This window comes from Apteryx mantelli, chromosome 3 (assembly GCF_036417845.1).
Source record: "Apteryx mantelli isolate bAptMan1 chromosome 3, bAptMan1.hap1, whole genome shotgun sequence".
NCBI lineage: Eukaryota > Metazoa > Chordata > Aves > Apterygiformes > Apterygidae > Apteryx > Apteryx mantelli.
This window is the reverse complement of record NC_089980.1, coordinates 118,698,793-118,718,029: the sequence shown is the minus strand read 5'-3', so window position 1 is coordinate 118,718,029 and position 19,237 is coordinate 118,698,793. Positions and strand designations below refer to the sequence as shown.

Here is a 19,237-nt window from a genome sequence, read left to right as displayed (position 1 = left end):
TTTCATGAGTTCTACTTAGTTGTGTTTTGTATTCTGTCATCTCTCTGTTCACTAGGTAAATATATATATATATATGTTTATTTATTTATATATATATTTTTTTCCAGTTAATATCATATCCAGTTCTCCCCTGGGAAGCATCTACACTACGCTAAATGAAAGTGTGGTGAACAATTCTGTCATAGGACATACCTTTTTTAGTCTTGGGGTTACTGGTAGTTTGTCTGTAGAAAGGGACAGTGATGGATGGAAGTCAGTGGCCTGTCCTGTAGCTGCTGCTTGAGAGGGTTCTCTGATCCACATGGAAAAAGCTGTAGTTTAAGGATGAATTTGAACTCATTTCTGTAGATTGAAAATTGAGAAGGGTTCAAATCTGCAGATACGCTGTGGATACTTAATTGAGTCTTTTTATCAAAAGCATCTGAAACCACCTTGTTCACGAGTCTGTTCAGAAGTTTAGCACTCAGAGGAAGAAGCCTTAATTTCCAAACTGCTAAGTTGAGTATATCCAAGGCTATTCAGTCTTTGAAATTTTCCAATAAGTGAGAAGAAATGGCGCGTTTAAAATTCTTGCTGGAGAAAAAGGTAGGAATTTAATATCATACAGACAAGAATATTAAGGAGAGACAAAGCAGTAATAACTGCTCAAAGCAGTAATAACCTCAAATAAATTGATGTATCTGAGTCTAAGAAAATACTTGACTACCTCTGAGTGGGTATTTTTTGAAAATGGAATAAAAACTAATTCTTCATCCAACATAAGCTTAATACATTTATTCTCCCACTTTTCAAATGCATTTCTAAGTTTTTTACAGTAATTTCACATGACATTATTTTTCTTTCAGTTTAAGTTGTTCAGATTTTTGATCATTTTAAAAACCTTAATTTTTTTATTTCCTAGTTGTTCTCATATTGGAGGAACTCTGCTTTTTGTTCAGATACATGCCTATATTAAGCAAGCACCCTGAGTCTGTATATATCAATATGTTGGGATTTCAGCAACCGATAAATTGAAAAACTTTACACTTAAGAGAAGGATGCTACTCCATATTGCCTTCCAAAGTTGTCATGCAGTGAACATGAGATGCCTACAGCCTTTTTCCTCAATAGGGTCTATTGTGAAATGTTGGGCTTTCTCAAGCCAGTGTGAAAACTGGCACCAATTCCAATAAGGCTGGTATTTTATCTGTGGTGTCAGAAGAAGTCTGCAATATTTCCAGTAAGTTACTGAAAACTATAATGATACGAAAGCCAAAAAGACTACTAATAAAATGCCTGCTAATAAAATGATATGTGGTCCAAAATGTCTTCATCCCTGTTTTGTAGAAACCATGCCTGATTAACTTAGTCCCAAATCATTTGCCAAATAATTGTGAAATAGTTAGGGAACCTGCAACCTAACCTAACACAAAAAGAGAATAACTGAAAAAGTCTTTTCTGTTGCTGCCTCCATGCAGAAATGGTCATCAGCTGAACTGTGTGATTTTTTTTCTCAAACTCTCTCTCACTAAACCATCATTACTGTAAAGAGCATGATAAACGTGAGCACATACACTGATCCATCCAGAAACTGGTGAATTTTATTTCTGTAAGAAAGGTATAGACAGCACATGTGAACATACTGATACCCTGCATGTGTTTATTCTGGTTATATTATGAGTATCAACAGGGATCCATCTTCTATACAGTGATAAAACAAATAAAATACTGTTTTTCTGATACAATAGCAGTATTGTGACTTGTATTTCTTTGTAAATATTTTAAAGGTAACACAGGAGAAGTTATAAAAATTCTCACTTTTTGTTCTCCAAATCCAGTAAAAAGAAAAATTCCTTTATAATTTGAAAATTTGTACCAGTGTTCAGATGAGATATTTTAATGAAAACAAGAGGCCAATGGCATCCCCGGTGTATTTTGGAAAAAGCAATTTGATGCAATTCTGTTTCTTTAAGTTGAATTCATTTTGACTTTTGGCAAGCCCATCAAGAAACTGAGGGGCAAAGAAACAGTAAGTAATAACAGTGAGAACTGGGAAGCTAAAGACAGCCTTAGGGCCTACAAGGCCCCAGATTTTTTTCCTAGCAGACATTTGGGATGAATTCTCAAGAACAAAGTATTTTTTGTGTATGTGTTTAGTTTTTGTTTTGTATTTTTTCCTAATATGTAGTTGAAAAGCTGTCTTCATGTGTCAACTTAATTCTTCTTTTCCACCTCCATGTACCTTTTGTTTGTGTACTAATATTACTGATTGTTTCTTGTTTCAGCTATTTGTACAAGAATGAAATCCAGTCAATTGACAGGCAAGCATTTAAAGGACTTGCCTCTCTAGAACAACTGTAAGTGCCTTTTCTCTTCTGTGCTGTCCTCTCCATGGTTCCCCTGCAGAGGAAAAGTGCACGCCTTGAACAGTGCCTTCTGCCTGCATGCTTTGCATGTCTGCACTGAATGGGTTGTTAGTCACATAGTCCTATAATCATTTGCATGTGAAAAAAATAAGAATGATCTCTGTGTCAAATTCCTCATTTCTATGTTTGTCTTTTATTTGTGATTTGCATTCCCGGTGCCCCTCTACATTACAAAATACCTTCGAAGAAGAAGCAAAATCGTGGAAAATGTTGAAAAGCAGTGTGTATTGCTAAGAGATAGATTCTAATTTCCTTTCTGTAGGTTTTGTAACACTGCAATTCCTTTGACTGCAGCAGTTATTTTGTTTTAAGACAGCATAGCTAAAGCTGAATTAGCTTCTTGAATTCAGAATAGATTTTAAAATTAAAATCTTACTGTTATTGATACATGTTAAAGTTAATGGAGCTGTTAGTCATTGCCATATACAGACATTTAAAAAGTAAGAAAATTCAATGTTTTTAAAGTAGATATTTCAGTAATCTGTCTTCTAAAAAGATTGATTAAAATCTTACTCCTTTTCCTGTGTAATGACTGAAGACTAATATCCATTGCAAATGAATGAAAAATACAGTCAATAGCATGACAAAAACTGATTGTATTGATTTCCATTAAGTTTAACTATATTTTGTTTTACAATTGGAAAGCCTCACTATACATTCATTATGGTAATGCTTAGAAAAATAGAAAATGCTATAAATACATTGATATTTCACAATCTAACTGCCAAATTAAAATACCAGAGTGAGTTCTGTAGCATATAAATTTGAGAGGGGGGCAACATCTTTCTTCCAGGCCTAATACAAATTTTGAAAACTCCTGACAGTTTTCAGTATATTACAACTTTTTATTACATGTATCAGCTTCTGTGTTACTCTAAGACTCTAGTGGACATTAGTGGACATAGTGTGTTGTGTATTTGAAATAAAACAACACTTGAGAAAGTGTACAGAATTATACAAGCTCATTTTAGAAGGAAATAGATGCCTTTTGAAGGAAGAGCTTCTATACAGAACATAAGTGATAATTGTAAAACATACATAAAATTGTCATTTGTTTCCTTAATGCCTTTCTCTTCCTCTTCCTCCTACTCTAGAAATGATTACTGCAGCATATTGACAGCAACTGGTAGGGCTTACTTGCATGATGATAGCAATTCTTATTTTCTATGTAGAATTTTAAATGTTGAGGTCCATTTATTGAATTATAATGCTTCCAAAATAATATTCTTCCACATGTCCCAAGCCTGATATGCTGCAAGTGGAAACAGGTGGACTTTTTTTCCTCTGCTCTGTTTCTTGCTTATGACTGAAAGACATAAATCACTTCAGAATATTAACACATTCTTTGTGTACTTTTCCACTAGGTCTCAGTTAAGCTTCTCTGGCCTGCAGTAGTATCACACAGTATCAACTTAAGCTCTAACTCGAAACATCAGTATTATTCCATATAAAATTAAGTTTAAACAAAATTTGAGTTTCATTTCTAGCCGTAAAGTATGGAAATGGAGCCTGACACAGCTGCTGTGCAGTGACTGCCCTTGAAGAGTTGCATCAGTTGCCACAAGCAGGGCATACAGCTGCTCCGAGCTGCCTCAGAGAATGACTATCCTGTTAGATATAAATTATAAAGCTTGGGGTTTTTGTTTTTTTGTTTTTTTTTTAAGAACCGTTTTCATAGGTAGATCTTAAAAAGAAGGCTCAGCAGATGAGAAAATACGAGCACAGGAAACCAGTGGCTGGCCTGGAAATAAATTGAATAGAGGATATTCATTAAGATTTGTAGTTTATGGAGAAATATAGGCATCTTACATATAAAAGTAGGGTCTGACTCTACAAGGTCTGTTTCATCTTCAGAGAGAGACTATGTTCACAAGACAAAAGTTACTCTCTGTGAATACATCCTAAGTGCTCTAACTTCAATTTAGGGCCATATCAGCTATTTAGTATGATGTGTCTGTGTTTGAAGCTTCTATGGCCTTGAGTTATTAAACACATTTTGCTACCTGGATTTGGTGACTTTCTCAAACATTTTTGTCATTACTCTGTATAGTTCCTAGAGGGAAAGTTATAGGTCAACCTCTAAAGGGAACATTTGATTCATAGTATTTTTTGTACTTGAATGAAACAGAATGAAACTGGTAGGTTGTTTTTTTTTTTTTTAACTTAACAGCATAACAAACACTTTTCCCTTTTTTTTTTTTTCCCATTATACCTGTTCTTGAGTTACAATAATGGGAGAGAAGCTGTAAATATAGTTTGCTTTAAGAGCACAGTTGCATGTATAAGGGACGAAAAAGAACAGCAGCAGCAAATAGTGCTGTTGCTGGGCAGCATCCTACTTTAACCTCTGTGACAGAATTCTTAACGCTGATGTAGTAGAAATATCTTTTTATTCTAAAATTTCTGCCAAGAGAATAAGATCTTTGAATCAGATTTTGAAACTCCTTGTACTAGAATAAATGCTGAAAAGCTTGGCAGCTTTAGATGCTCAAACAGACTGAGGACTTTAGCCACCTATGTTTCGTCAGCTAAATATTCAGTCATGGCAAATCATGAAAGGAATAAGTCAGGTGATTAAAAGCTGCCACTTACTACCAGTTCAGACCCTGCAGAAGACGTGTTTGGGGCTGGCAAATATGACACAAACTGCAGGGAACTTGCATTCTTTCAGAGCAGCAGCTAGAAGCCAGCCAGAGCACCCGCAGGCATCTAAAACTGCTTCTGTTTGCCTGGTCTAGGCAAGTGAATCCCACCTGCAATGTCACAAATACCTGGCTTGGGAAGCCACAGGCATTTTGTATTTGGATTCCAGAAACTGTGCTCTATATTTAGTGTATTTCAAGATGCATGTACTTGTTATGTGGCTTTTCTTCCAAGTAGCTACTATATTTTTGGGATCTCAGCTTAAGTACGTTTCATGTACTAGGGACAAAAAAGCTTTCTCTGCAGTCCTTGACTAATAGGAGCCCCAAATACTAATCAAATTATTAAGTTTTATCTCTGCACTTAATTTTAGTGGAATACTAATTATACATTTTCTTTTTCATATTAATGTATTAATTTTGCTCTTTATAAACTGTTATAAGAATTTTATTTAGTTTATGTACATATATACGTATATTTGGGAAAATGAATACATTATAACATGTTCTTTTACATACAGTGATGCAGTTTCTTATATTCATTTTATTTATTATCCTTAATCCAATTTTCCATAGCTTTGAAATGTTAATATAAAATTTTCAAATTTTTTGTTAGAAAGAGTTCCCGTTTGTTGCATTAATATATGTATGTGCATTTATGTACATTTAACACAGCAGAACCTGTGTGAGCACTTGATTAAAATCTCATTGCATTGCTAAAAATAACTATAGTAAGGAATAATGAATGAGAATAAAATAAAATAAAACAAAAAACAAAGGAGCCTTGAGAAGTGTAATATATCTCTATTATTCTAAAAAAAGATCAGCTAGGGTCAACCAACATAAATGACCGGAAACAGACATTTATCTAGCCTTATTTAAAAAGCCTTTAAAGAGAGGATTCCATAATCTCCTTAAGCATCCTGTTCCAGTACTTTAAATCATTATTGTTATGTCAAATCTAAATCTCCTTCCTTGTGGTTTAAGCCTGTTACTTCTTGTCATACCCCTGGGCATGGAAAGTTCTTTGATAAATGTAGGAAAAATCTGTTTGTTCATTCTCTTTCAAATAATCAAAATGCCAAACAAACTATTTAAGTACCTAGATTATACTCTACTAATGAATTTTGAGTACTTTTTTCAAAGACGGGGAGATATTATTAGAAATGAACAATAGGCATATATGTTAAAGGCAATCCTTAATAAAAATATTATGCTACAAAGATACAATCCTAAATTTAGTGCTGTAAAACAAGACAAATGCCACTAGGAGTGAATTTTACCTTACATATTCATACTCCAACGTTAAAAATAAGAAGGAGAAAATCTGTACTATGCTTATTTGATCAAATTTTTATCTTCCTCTAGATGTTTTTTTTTTTTCCTATAGCTATGTCCTTTCCTCTGCTTCCTACTTGACAACAAATTCTGAATCAAAAAAGGAGGATACAAGGGTCTCTTAAAATCATTTTTGCATGCTTTTTTGAAAATCTTTTTTATATCAACTTCATTACATTATACTACTATTTTTTTAAGAGCATGTAATATTCTGAACATACAAGATGTCTATATAGACATGCCAGTATGAGGTACTTCTTGAATATACTTTTTGGATGAATTTTCAGTCCAAGAAATTCTTATATTATTTACAGTCTTAAAAATTCTTAAAAAGCATTTATGTGGCTCATACAAGAAAAGGATGTAAGCAATAAACCTAAGTGATAACATATGATTAAAGCTCAGGTCATAGCACTAATAATTTTTTAATTATTATTATTATTATAGACTTATAATGCAATCTGGGTTCTTCTCCACTTTTTCTGAATTACACTTGCTGCTAATGATTTTGTTCACATATTTAACATCTTATTCTGTTCATAAGTTGCCTGAGAAATTAGAACTTTCTTGAGCTCATAGTTTAAAAACTCGCAAATCCCAACAAACTAATCATATCAAGCAGTTAAGAATATTTCACAGTTGGGCTTCATTATTTGATTTTTGAGCTGCTTTAGGCAGCATGGTTTCTGATGAGGTAAAATAACTTTTACAGTGTGCTTTAATGCCTGAATTACTGTTGTGATTATCTAGATTGTAAACAAGGCGAGATTTATAACAGAAGTATTGTTTAAATTAGATTGATTAGTATCGGTGGAAAAAACAGATGAGTTTTCAGGCACAATAAGCCATTCTTTACATCTGAAATTAAAGCAGTAGACTTGAATACTAACTAGCAGTTATGAGCTGGTGCTCCAGGTTTAATTAGGTATGCATCACTCAAACCGACTGAGATGTGCTCTCTCTTTCTCTGTCTTTGCTAATCTTGCCTCTGATCCATAGACTGAAAGAAGGGCTTGTGTGCCTGGAAGCTTGTTTTCCTCCATCCCTGGTAGCTGGTCTAGTAAGAGGTATTACTTGTACTTTCCTTGTCAATGCCAAAGAAATATGAGAAATCCTTAGGAAGATTAATTGTCTGAGAAGACAAGGAGACTACTTTTGCAAGGTACTCATGGTTGATAAAAATGCAAGAAGAATTCACTATATATATATATATATATATATGAATGTATGTATGTATGTGTGTGTGTATGTGTATATATATACATATATATGTATGTATATATATAAAAAACACCCCCGTTTGCTGCGCAAGAAGAAAGGATGCATGTAATTATTTCCAAAAAGAAAGCTTCTTCAGAAGTAATGAGCCCTAGTTGTGTCTGCTTTTCTCTATATGCTCTTTTCTCTCACTGCGGTGATCTCTGTGTTGATTTTTCCCCCTCCCAAACGTCCCCCAGGACTAGGGGCTGGGGACAAGAGAGAGGAGTGCTGCAGCTCTTTGGGAGCGGTGCTTGTGCTGGCTGCATGACTAGGTCTTGCCCAAAGGGGTAAATAATGCCTCAGTGCTGCTAGTCTTTTCCTCAGAGCTAGATCTAGCTGCAGTCTCCCTTCTCTCTGCTGTCAATTCTAATGAAACTTGCAGGAAGAAACTGCCTTTGAGACGTCTGTCTTTGAAATTTAGTTGAAATTGGCCCATAGTTTTGAAAAGGAGATGATGCAGACACAGCATGATTATGCATTTTTTGTTTCCTTATAAAAACAGGATCAGAATCTATTATTGTTATGATTTATCACAGAAATGGCCACAAATTGCCTTGGCAGTAAGCAGACTTAACACTTGGATGTGTCTGATTGCATTCGTGCTGATTTATTGGCTTTTTCTGTGCTCCCCATTGATTGCTTACTGACTTCGCTTACCGGCTTGCACTTTCTCCATGCTGTTAGTGGGGGAACTGGTAGCTTGCCAGGCACGTGCCTGGCTTCACAGCTGCACGCGCCTTCCAGAGCTGTGAATAACTGGTTTCTAAGGCAAGCGCCGCTTGCTCCTGCTCTCCTATGTCTCTGGCAACCATTTAGTTCAGGTCAGGGATCAGAATATGTGCAGTGTTTCAGTGCAAGGGAGTTCCTTTCTCCTTCTTACTTGTCATGTTGAAGGACTGATTTTCAGGAGATTTTTGGGTCTGGGATTTTCTCTTTGTTTTTAAATGATGGGCTTTTTTATTCTTCAACCCACTGTGTTTTTTATGTGTGCAAGTTCTTCTCCAGATGTTCCAGAATATAAGTCAAGAGGTATTGATCAAAAAGGAAACTTTAGGAGGTTTGGATACCTTTGGATATAATCAGGATCCAAAGTCTATAAATCATTTTCACAGTTCCTTGTGCAATTCTATCAATTACTTCTTGTTTTTTCTTCTGCAAAGTTACAGAATACTTACTCAACATAGTCAAGAGTGGTATGAGCCTGACTTTGCAATCCTTACCTATGAATAGCCCATTGTCACAGCAGTTATAGACTAATAATCTGTTTAATTATCTTGTTATCTCAAACTTTTTCAGTCTTACAGAATTAATAGCTGTATAAAATTAATGCCTTACATATGCATCAACAAACCTTCAAACAGAGCACAGCTGGGGTGTACACTGATCACGGGGAAGTCCTTTGTCTAAGAATAATTCAATCAAAATAAAGCTGTTTTATGTTACAATTTTTTTTTTTTTTGCCTATAGCTTTTGCAAGCTTTTGTACCTTTAAATGCCAGGATACATGGACTAGAGCAGATTACTCTTTGGAATCTTTTAAAATTTTTGCTCAATCTGATGGTACTAAAAACACTTGCCAACAGAAAATGCTATTCTACTGGAAATTTTAAATGTTTTCTAACCAACCTACAACATTTTCCTGTAAAAAAAAACCCCAAATTTTATTTTTTCATATATATTTATTCATATATACATACTAATAAAAAAAAGACTTGACAAGGTGTTCAAAGGACTGGTAGCTCCAAAATCTCCAAAATAATGGTCTTCAAGCAATTTTTTTTACATGTATATGTACACATGCCCACATGCTTATTAGATATACAGTGGTCTCTAAACTCTTCTTGTCAAGTCCTGTATCTCCCATATAAAAGCACAAGATTCAGATGATATCAGAAGAAAGTTATGTCACTACATCATTACCTTTCAGTCATTTAGATATGTTAACAACATCAAAATGCTTTGTAATATTTCAGCTTCATTAAATAAACTGTTTCAGTATTTTTCTTTTTGTTTAACTTATTTTCAGGTATCTGCACTTTAATCAAATAGAAACGTTGGAACCTGAATCCTTTACCCATCTTCCAAAACTTGAAAGGCTGTAAGTTTGTTTATCTTGGGGTAAGATACAGAAAAGACAGCTTGCTTCTTTGTTTGAATTAGATCAAATGTTTGAAACCAGAAAATAATATTCTTATCTTTCCTGTAGACAATTTTTAATCTAACATTATAATTGTAAATACTAAGTAGTCTTTGCCGAGGATACCTTGGTCAGGCCTGCCTTAGGCACATGCAGAAGTAAATGTTACTTGGGGTATATTCTTCTGTTACAAAACTTATGTGCCAAGGAGTTGTGATTTGTGTTTGACTAAAATATATGTTAGGAATTGAGAAGTAGAAGATTTACATTGTGACTTTTTAAATTGCTCCTTCAGATGCAAACCCCCTCTTTTTTGATTGCTTTGTCATTTTATGGCTTTTTTCTCACATGGACATATCAAATACACCTTGGAAGCCATGTGAAAAATAGCAGCCAATGAGTTAGTAAAGAAAGGTTCATTTTTTTTATTTTGTAAAATTAATTTCTCTTAAAGGAGTTTCAGAAGAATGTAAATGGAATGAGAGCATTACATTACATTATTACATGCATCTTTCTGTGCTTTTTAACAGATTTTTGCATAACAACAGAATAGCTCATTTGATTCCTGGAACATTTAGTCACTTAGAATCTATGAAGAGACTGTAAGTAAATTGAATTATTATTGAACTAAAAAAAAAAAAAAAATTAAAATAATCTCATTATGCTGTATCTCTTCTTGCAGTGTTTACCTTCCTTGACAATGCTTTTCATTGTGTAATTGTTCTAAATGTTACAGAATTTTTCTGAAGCTGAGCTCCAGTTGTTTACTTTATATAGATTCAGACCATTTGCTTCCTGTCCAACTGTCTTTAGTGACTAAGTCCTTTTGTTTGTTTCCTGTCTTGGAATTATTTGTAGTCTTACGGTCTTGTTCATTACGAATCCATTGTTTTGTAGACTAAATAATATACGCTGCTCCTTGATTTTTTTTTTTTTCTCTGTCTCTTACTGGACTATCCTTTTATGATCTCTTTCAGTAATTGATTATCTTGGTGTTTTCTTTGCTTGTTTTTCTTATCCTTATTTAAGTATAAATTTTTCAGAGGTGCTCAGTGGTTTAAGAACATAAGTATTATTTTCAAAAGCAACTCCACAGGTCAGTTCTTAAAATGCCATTCACTTGGAAAATTGGTATAGAGGCTTCTTAGTCCCACAGTGGCATTTGAAAAGTTTAACTTGAACTTCACAGAGTATTAGTAGTGCCATAATAAGGTTACTTTCAGAGGCTTTTCTGTCACGGACTTTGAATCTCCACTGATCTAGGATAAACGTTCATGATGAACTTTAAATTATCTAAGACTACCTCAGACTATCATTTCTAGCAGAGGCAGTCCTATCCTTATGTCTAGTCACACTTTCATACCCCCCTTTATGTGAGAACTGTTGAGCGTGTGCTGTGTGCAGTGAGTTATAACACTAACTCTACAAGGGAAAAAGATCATAAAGGTAATCACAGGAAGCTGTTCCTGTGGCAGTGCTGACTGAGGACAATTGAGCCAGTTGTGAAACTGTGCCTTTACTTGTGGAGGAAAGGAAGAACAAAAGAAATTTGGATGATGTATGCATCTTTCAGTCATAGCTGCTTCACTCATACAGCCTTAAAAGTCCTGTGGAACTGAAACAAACAAACAAAAACAGATGCTTCTGCACATAATGCTTTGGTAAAGTAAAATTTTAATTTTGACCATGGCTGGAAATGGGCTAAACTGGCCTGTGTCCTGCCCTGGTACAGCTCATCATTAAAGATCACATCATGACTCTCATGTTCAGGATTTAAATTCTACTGATAACGTCCAGTGTGCTAGGAGACATCTCTACAATAGCTTGTAATATATTTTTGTTTGTTCTTGCATATTTTTTGTGGGAGAGCAAAGAAGAAAAAAGATCAGGGAATTTACACAACAGGGAAAAAAATCAAAATGTAATAAAAGATAAAATGATTGGGGGTTCACTACCCCCAAAGATATAACAAGCTGAAATTCCATTGTCATATAACTTTATTTCCACTTAGATATGTTTAATACATAGGGACAGGTTTCTATAACATGACTTAAAGGTGTTTTTTTTTCCACAGGGCCCTCCACTACAAAGTCCAGTTCCCAACATAGTATCAGGGACCGTCACTACTGGAATGGAAGTCAAAAGAATTTATGGGTGCTCATTATCTCCAATAGGCAGGTGCTTTAGGAAGTTACTGGCCCACTGAATACAATGGGAGCTTAATGCTTAAATAATACTGTGGGTCTTTGTCTCAGTAGCTTAATCAGCAGAATGGAAAGTTTTAAAAATGTCCAGTTAGCTATGAAGTTACTATAGTAATAAGTTTTAAACAGAAAAAAAAACGCGGAGAAATGAAATATGTTCCTTACTTAAGCAAGGCTTGTATAACATCTAAATAAAATCTGGTTTATGCTCTAAATGCTGAGATTAAAAAAGAAATATTGAGCAGGTCCTTGCTGTGTTGAACATTGTTCTTCCTGTGCAGTGTGGAAAGACCTGCAGAAATAGTATGCAATGTTGTAATAAAGGCTTAATACTTGTGAGCAAGTGACCATCAACTATATTCAAAATAACTCTCTGTCTGTATTCACAGATAAAGGAGCTGGTGGTATTGCAGAATCATTTTGATCCTAAGAAAATAGTTCCAGCTTGCTAATAGGTATTGTGGCTGCATCTTGTTTTATGTAGGCGTTTAGATTCAAACGCTCTTCATTGTGACTGTGAAATCCTGTGGCTGGCAGAGCTGTTGAAGACATACGCGGAATCGGGTAACGCTCAAGCAGCAGCTACCTGTGAGTACCCGCGAAGGATCCAGGGAAGATCAGTGGCCACAATAACACCCGAAGAACTTAACTGTGGTGCGTTTGCCACTTAGTGCTGGCTTCTTTAATGTGTTAAACATATCCAAAGCATATTTTTTGTTAGAATTTGTACTTCTGTTCCCTTTGATAGCACTGGCTACTGCTGGTTAATACTGATTGTTTCTAGAAATTTCCTCACTATTCCCTTCTCAGTTTTTTGTTTTCTTTTGAAAGAATCATTTTTTCCCTTCAGCTTGTCTTCTATGCAACAAGGACGGTCATGTTTAAAATTTGTCACTGAGACAACATAGTAAACTAAACATGATTATCCAGAAAGGGCTTATTTTTCCTTTTTATATTTCAGATTTGACCACAAAAGGGCTGTAAACTAGGATCTTTGGCAGTTAAGTTAGTAGTAAGTTAATATTGTTTGGTGTCCTGTATTCCCTTTTGTACAAAGGAAATCGAAGAAAGAAACGTTATGGAATTGCTCCTAGTTTCACAGAACTTACCATTAAAACTCTTGTTGACATTATTGGAATCAGGGTTAGGTCACTGGATTTTTCTTTCCCCTCATCTATCTTTGTAAGAAATATTCTACGCAGAAACTGAAGTCCTCTGTCCCTGAAGGATTAATGGATTATCATTTTTATTATTCTTTTGTGCTTCTGTATTCCTTTAGCCTAGTAGTGTGCAGGCTGAGTCATGCAGCTTCCTATGCAGGCACTCCAAGGCTTTGGACCCTGACACCTCTCCTGTTACATAACCAAAAGGCAGGTTTCTCCCATCATGTGACGGCTGTTTTGCCTGTCCAACCGTGTGAAGATGCCAAGGGATAAAATAACTGAGTTGTCCTTTTGGTTATGTATTTCATAAACCTAATCACAAGAATTAGGACCGTAAGCATCTACAGGGTCCTTGAAAAAGATAGTAGAAGGGAATTCAGTATGAGAATAATTCACATGGCAAGCTACCAGCTCTCTCTCCACATCGAAGGATCCTGAATAAGGAAACTGCAGGAAGCAGGCTGGACAAATTATTCTGTAGGAGGTAGGTTAGGCACTGATCCTGATTGAGAGGAAGTTATTTTAAGTGGTGCTTGTGCTTGCTGCTTTAAAGTTTTTTCTTCATAAACAAACTGAGCCTTTGTTCAAATAAATAAAACAGTTACATTAGAACCTGATACAAATTTGCACAATCCATTTCCAGTCTGCTAAAAGGTCCTAAGAAATGATGGAGGAGGTCAGAAAGCCAGCAGTCACTTTTACATAGGGAAAAGTATGTTTAATCCTGATTAAGCATGTAAATATTTTAACTTAAAACATTTGTGAAAAATATTTTTCTGCCAGGTATATGGAAAACTTATTATTTACCATTCTTTAGTAGTTTTAAAACAAGTAAGAGTTTCTTATATATTTTATTGTTGATACAGAGAGGCCAAGAATTACATCAGAGCCTCAGGATGTGGATGTTACCTCAGGGAATACAGTGTACTTCACTTGCAGAGCTGAAGGCAATCCTAAACCAGAAATTATCTGGCTTCGAAATAAGTAAGTTTAAAAGAGGAAGAGAGAAATTTGATGTATGTAGGTTTGTCTGGATGTGTGTACATTTCTAGGTGCTTGCTGATACACATTAGATTCTAAAATATATGGAATACTAACATCAGAAACATATTATAATGAAAAGAAATGTATGGAGTAATAGTGACCCAGATCTATTTCATTTATAAATCTAAACTCTTAGAGCTGAAAACTTCATTAAGGTATCATTTTATGGCTATAATATGATTGGTAGGATTTTCAGCTGTAATTATACATACACAGTTGGATATACATGTAAAACTGTAGATCATTTGTATATAAGAATCAGGTAATACAATATAGACATTCTGCACATACAGAGTTTGTGAGTTTAGCTAGTGTTTGCATATTCTGCGTAGGTCTGGTCTGGGCAGAGTGATAGCTAGTTGTTTAAAGGAATCCAACTGGACAAGAGCTAGATTTCAAAGTAGGTCTTTCAGTTCAGCTCCACACCACTAAACTTTCCCCAGAAATGTAGCTTCATCCCACAACAAGGGAGGTATGTCATTTTCCGGACTGCCCAGACTAATACATTGAGGGCAGGCAAGCTTATATGTCATAGCATTATAGGGTAATTCAGGGTGGAAGGGAGCTCGGGAGGTCTCTACTTCAAAGCAGGGTCAGCAGTGAGATCAGACCAGGTTGCTCAGGGCTTTATCCACTCAGGTCTTGAAAACCTCCAAGGATGGAGAGTGCACAGCCTCTCTGGGGAACCTGCTCCACTGCTTGTTCTCACTGCTGAGGGGCTGGAGAGGGGACCTAAAAAAGACAGGTGTCTTTCAGGAGCCCACGGACCAGCCCTGTGCTGGGTGCCTGCTAGAGACCTGCCCAGAGCTCTGACTCCCTGCAGCAGTGCCAGGAATGGTGTGTCTTAGCTGGCTGCGTGGCAGCAGGTCGCCTCCCCTGAACTTACCTGAATTTATGATGGATACATAATTTCTGAATTTCACATTAGCTTAGTCAGATATAGACTTAATAATTCTTGTCTATAAATGGAGAAGTTGATCTAGAAAATGGATTTTCCCACATTTTATATTAGCAAATGAACTATTTCAAATTTTTACATACTGAAAAAAGAGAACGATGTAGAATCCTGGTTCTGCAGCTGTTGTGCTGATTTCAGTGAGAACTCCATGTGTAGCAAGAGTATAGACTTTATTATAGAGTTTGTAAAGTACAGAGCCTTAAACTTGGAGCGTATAATTATTTCATTAAAATTTTCTTTGGCTCATGCACTTTTTATAATAAACAAAGAAAACATGTATTCAGAATACACATATGAAAGAGTTTTAAGAAGAAATTTGAGCTTGGGGTGTGGAATTATTGACTCTGGCTTGTTTCCTGGCTGCATGAATGAGAGCAAAGCTCTTTGCAAGGTAGTTGAATGTGGCAAGATTTCAGTCAAAAGACATTGACCTGTTGAGCGGTATGTTGAATAGATCAGCAGTCACTCTGGATTTTGTACGTATGGGGTGAGATCCTCAACCCTACTCTGTGCTTTTTTCATCATGTAGTAAAGGTTGGAGTAAGAAACTGTTCCTTTCATAAAAAAAACTCTACTTAGATAGCATCACAGAAATGATGTGTCCGTGACATAGACTAAAGAATGGAACTTATGTTCCAAGCAAGTACAAATTATAACCAGGTTCGTTAGTGCTCCTTGAGCAATGCAGTCAGAGGAGGGCACAAAGATGGTTTTATAGCAATTAACCCCTCTCCTAGTAGAAAGTATCTTGAGTTTTGAACTTGCCCATTTCCAGCTGAAATATTCGAAATTGATTTGCCGGTTAGAACTGCTTGTATCCTTAAAAGAAAATAAGATTGGGTATGTGTATTTTGCTCTTTTAGTTTTTTTTCCCCCCTATAATCTTTTACTCATAAAAATATTGTGGCCTTCCATTTTGAAGATGTAATAGTTGCATAAGCAGAATAGGTTCATTTTTTGTTTTTCCATTGCTGCTTTTCTTTAGGAAAAAAAGCTAAAAATTCTATTTTTTTGTTTAGCACAGTAAAACTTAATTTTTGCAAATTGTTCTGGTTAATATATTTAGGTTTTTATTATTTGACATTTTTCTGTGCTTGTGATTTAAAGGTTTAACTCCAGCAGATTACTTTTCTTCACAGTAATGAGCTCAGTATGAAAGAAGATTCTCGTCTGAACTTGCTGGATGATGGCACATTAATGATTCAGAATACTCAAGAAACAGACCAAGGCATTTACCAGTGCATGGCAAAAAATGTGGCTGGCGAAGTGAAAACTCAGGAAGTTACTCTTAGATACTTTGGGTCACCAGGTAAAGAATACAAAGTCTAAATTTCTTATTCAGATACAGAATTGTTTTGATAGTAAGATTACTAAACATCAGATTCATTGGCTCTTGTATGTTCTTTACATGTAGATTTCTTGTCCTTGGGCATCTTACTTAACAGGATTTTTAATATCCCTAGAACAAAAATGAAAGTCAACCGGTTAAATAATACTGTTTATTGTTTTAAGTAAATTTGATGATAGTCATGCGGATTATTTGTTGAAGTATATGAGGGATGGAAGAAGAGGCTGTTGCATTGTGATGTTGCTCAGTGCAATAATATTCTCTCTGTGTATTTGAAATCTATGAGCTCCAGTCACTCATGAAAGCTTTGGTACACACAAGGCAGCAGTGATTGCACAGGAAATTTGTAGGCTATGTATCTGTCTAGCCAGTGCTTCGTGTTTGCAAACACTAAATTCATGTCCAACACTGTGATTTTTTCAAATTCTAAATTTTGCTGTCAGTAAATTTTATTTTTACGCTCATCACCAGTTAAATTTAAAATGTCATTGCAGCTTACACACTTAGTTAAGAAATGCTACTAAAATGCAGTTTAATCAGTTTTTTCTTTTTCTGCACCTGGTAGCACTTACTAGTCAGTTTGTTTTCTGGGTCTCAGTGCCTCTGTTTCTGAAAAGGCCTTTATAAACATCAGCAGATGAAAAGAAAATGCTGTAAAATTGTTTTAAAAGGGATTTAAGAAAAATATCAGTGCAATGGATATACCTACAATTACAAGTACTAGGGTATATTCATAAATTACTTTAAACCAATTATATGAGTTTTTAATTTTATCTACTGATATTTTTAAATGTTTTCAGCTAGATAATGTTTAAAGTGAGACAGAGTGTGCAAGATTAGAAGTACCTTGGAACAAACCTATTAAAAAAATTAGATTTCCGAAACAATTGCAATATTTAGCCACATTAGTGTTATGCCAGCTAGGAGTCATATTTAGGCATGATTCTTTTCTCACAGCCCGGCCAAGTTTTGTGATTCATCCACAAAATACAGAGGTATTAGTTGGAGAAAGCGTTACTCTGGAATGCAGTGCAACTGGGCACCCTCAGCCACGAATTACATGGACCAAAGGTGACAGAACCCCTTTACCAAGTGACCCTCGCATTGCAATAACTCCTTCAGGAGGACTTTACATACAAAATGTGAAGCAGGAAGACAGTGGCGAGTATACTTGTTTTGCAACTAACAGCATAGATAATATCCATGCAACTGCATACATCATAGTCCAAGGTGAGTGACATCAAACTAGGCATGGCATGCTGTAAAACATTACTTCAAATTGCATGGCTTTTGTCTTTTTTCTGAACTGTCATGGCCAAATTGAAACCACAAGAATTTTTTTCTTTCAATTCTATGTAGTCCAAGAGAATTTTGCAGTATATATTTACTCAGAGTAGGATATTATATATTAATTCTCTGAAATTTTAATCTTTTGGATTATCCTCAGAAATAAATTATCCGTATTTTGAATTTTTTATTTCTGAAGTTTTGTTTGCCTGTGTGAATAAACCAGCAATGTATGTTTTTTGTGGAAATGAAATATGTTCTGTAACAATTAGCATTCCTAGAGATTAGAGTTTACGACTGGAGTATTTGCAGTGGAGTTTTAAGTCTAGATCTGTGTCACATCTCTTTTCTGGACACTTGGGCAAATGTGGCTACATTTGCTGCAGAGCTGCATGGAAACTATCACTCTTCCAACTGAGTCATTAGCCTAGCTTTTCTGCAAAATGGAAATGGAAATACTGTAACTTACTGTGATCACAATTATTTTGGCGTTGTTTGTCTGTAGGATGCATATAAAGTATTTCAAGAACAACATACTGAAAAACTTTCTCCAATATATGCTGAATATTTTTGCAAATGTTTCAAAGCTGGAACTTTATTTCCAAAAGCTTTTAAGTACCTTTTTAATTTTATTTTTGTCCTCATATTAATGTCTGTATTTTGCAAACAGTTTAGATTGTGAATGCTCTGTCAATCAATACGTTTTTTCAAGCTATACCAAACAACCTGTCTGTGTGGTTTGTTCATTTATCATTTGTTAATGAGTGATAGCGTTCTGAGAGCTGAACAAATTCCTGCTCACACTGATAATGCCATGATGTTACTGCAGAAGCTGTCCTGCACTCCACTCACTGTTCTCCTTTTGCATAAAGCAGAAAAAAAGCTGCTTAGGCTGGTTTTGACCACATTGCATTTTCTCTGTAATTTAGCTGAGAGTTTTGTGGGATGGTTGGTTGGTTGGTTTGTTTTGAGAAAGAGAACAAGGTGTTTTTCGCCTTCCTACTTGGTTTTACAGGTCTTACAATGCATCGTATTTTGGATCTATTGAAGTAGATTCTAGAGCTCTTAACTGACTTCAGGGTCATATTGTGCTAGGAGGTGTTCACATTTTGAAGAGACAAATCTGCCCATTTGTGATCTCTTACCTAAAGAGATTACAGTGTAAAAAAGCTATTAGGATCTCATTTCCCACGGATAGGAGCTGTTCAAGTCACACATAAAATTATATATAACTTCAGTCAGTCATGCATTTTTCATATGTTTTTAAATGGTTTATTTTCTCTTCTGTAGCTCTGCCTCAGTTTACTGTCACTCCTCAAGACAGAACAGTGATTGAGGGACAAACTGTTGACTTCCCTTGTGAAGCACAAGGCTATCCCCAGCCTGTTATTGCCTGGACGAAAGGAGGTAAGTTTGTTCTGTTTTTACTTTTAAACTAGTCAAATACTTTA

The 19,237-nt window shown here is 35.3% G+C and overlaps 1 protein-coding gene across 2 annotated transcripts in view; it reads left to right on the top strand.

The window, feature by feature from the left end:
- The window catches only part of PXDN (peroxidasin), an 89,140-nt gene that overhangs the window by 33,445 nt on the left and 36,458 nt on the right, over window positions 1-19,237 (top strand). The window contains exons 4-11 of one of the 2 annotated variants that reach the window (XM_067294254.1): window positions 2,265-2,336; window positions 9,672-9,743; window positions 10,313-10,384; window positions 12,471-12,640; window positions 14,016-14,133; window positions 16,291-16,460; window positions 17,457-17,729; window positions 19,077-19,193. In XM_067294254.1, coding sequence (XP_067150355.1) covers window positions 2,265-2,336; window positions 9,672-9,743; window positions 10,313-10,384; window positions 12,471-12,640; window positions 14,016-14,133; window positions 16,291-16,460; window positions 17,457-17,729; window positions 19,077-19,193 — 1,064 coding nt within the window. The remainder of the gene's footprint in view (window positions 1-2,264; window positions 2,337-9,671; window positions 9,744-10,312; window positions 10,385-12,470; window positions 12,641-14,015; window positions 14,134-16,290; window positions 16,461-17,456; window positions 17,730-19,076; window positions 19,194-19,237) is intronic. The other variant, XM_067294255.1, reaches the window with a different exon arrangement.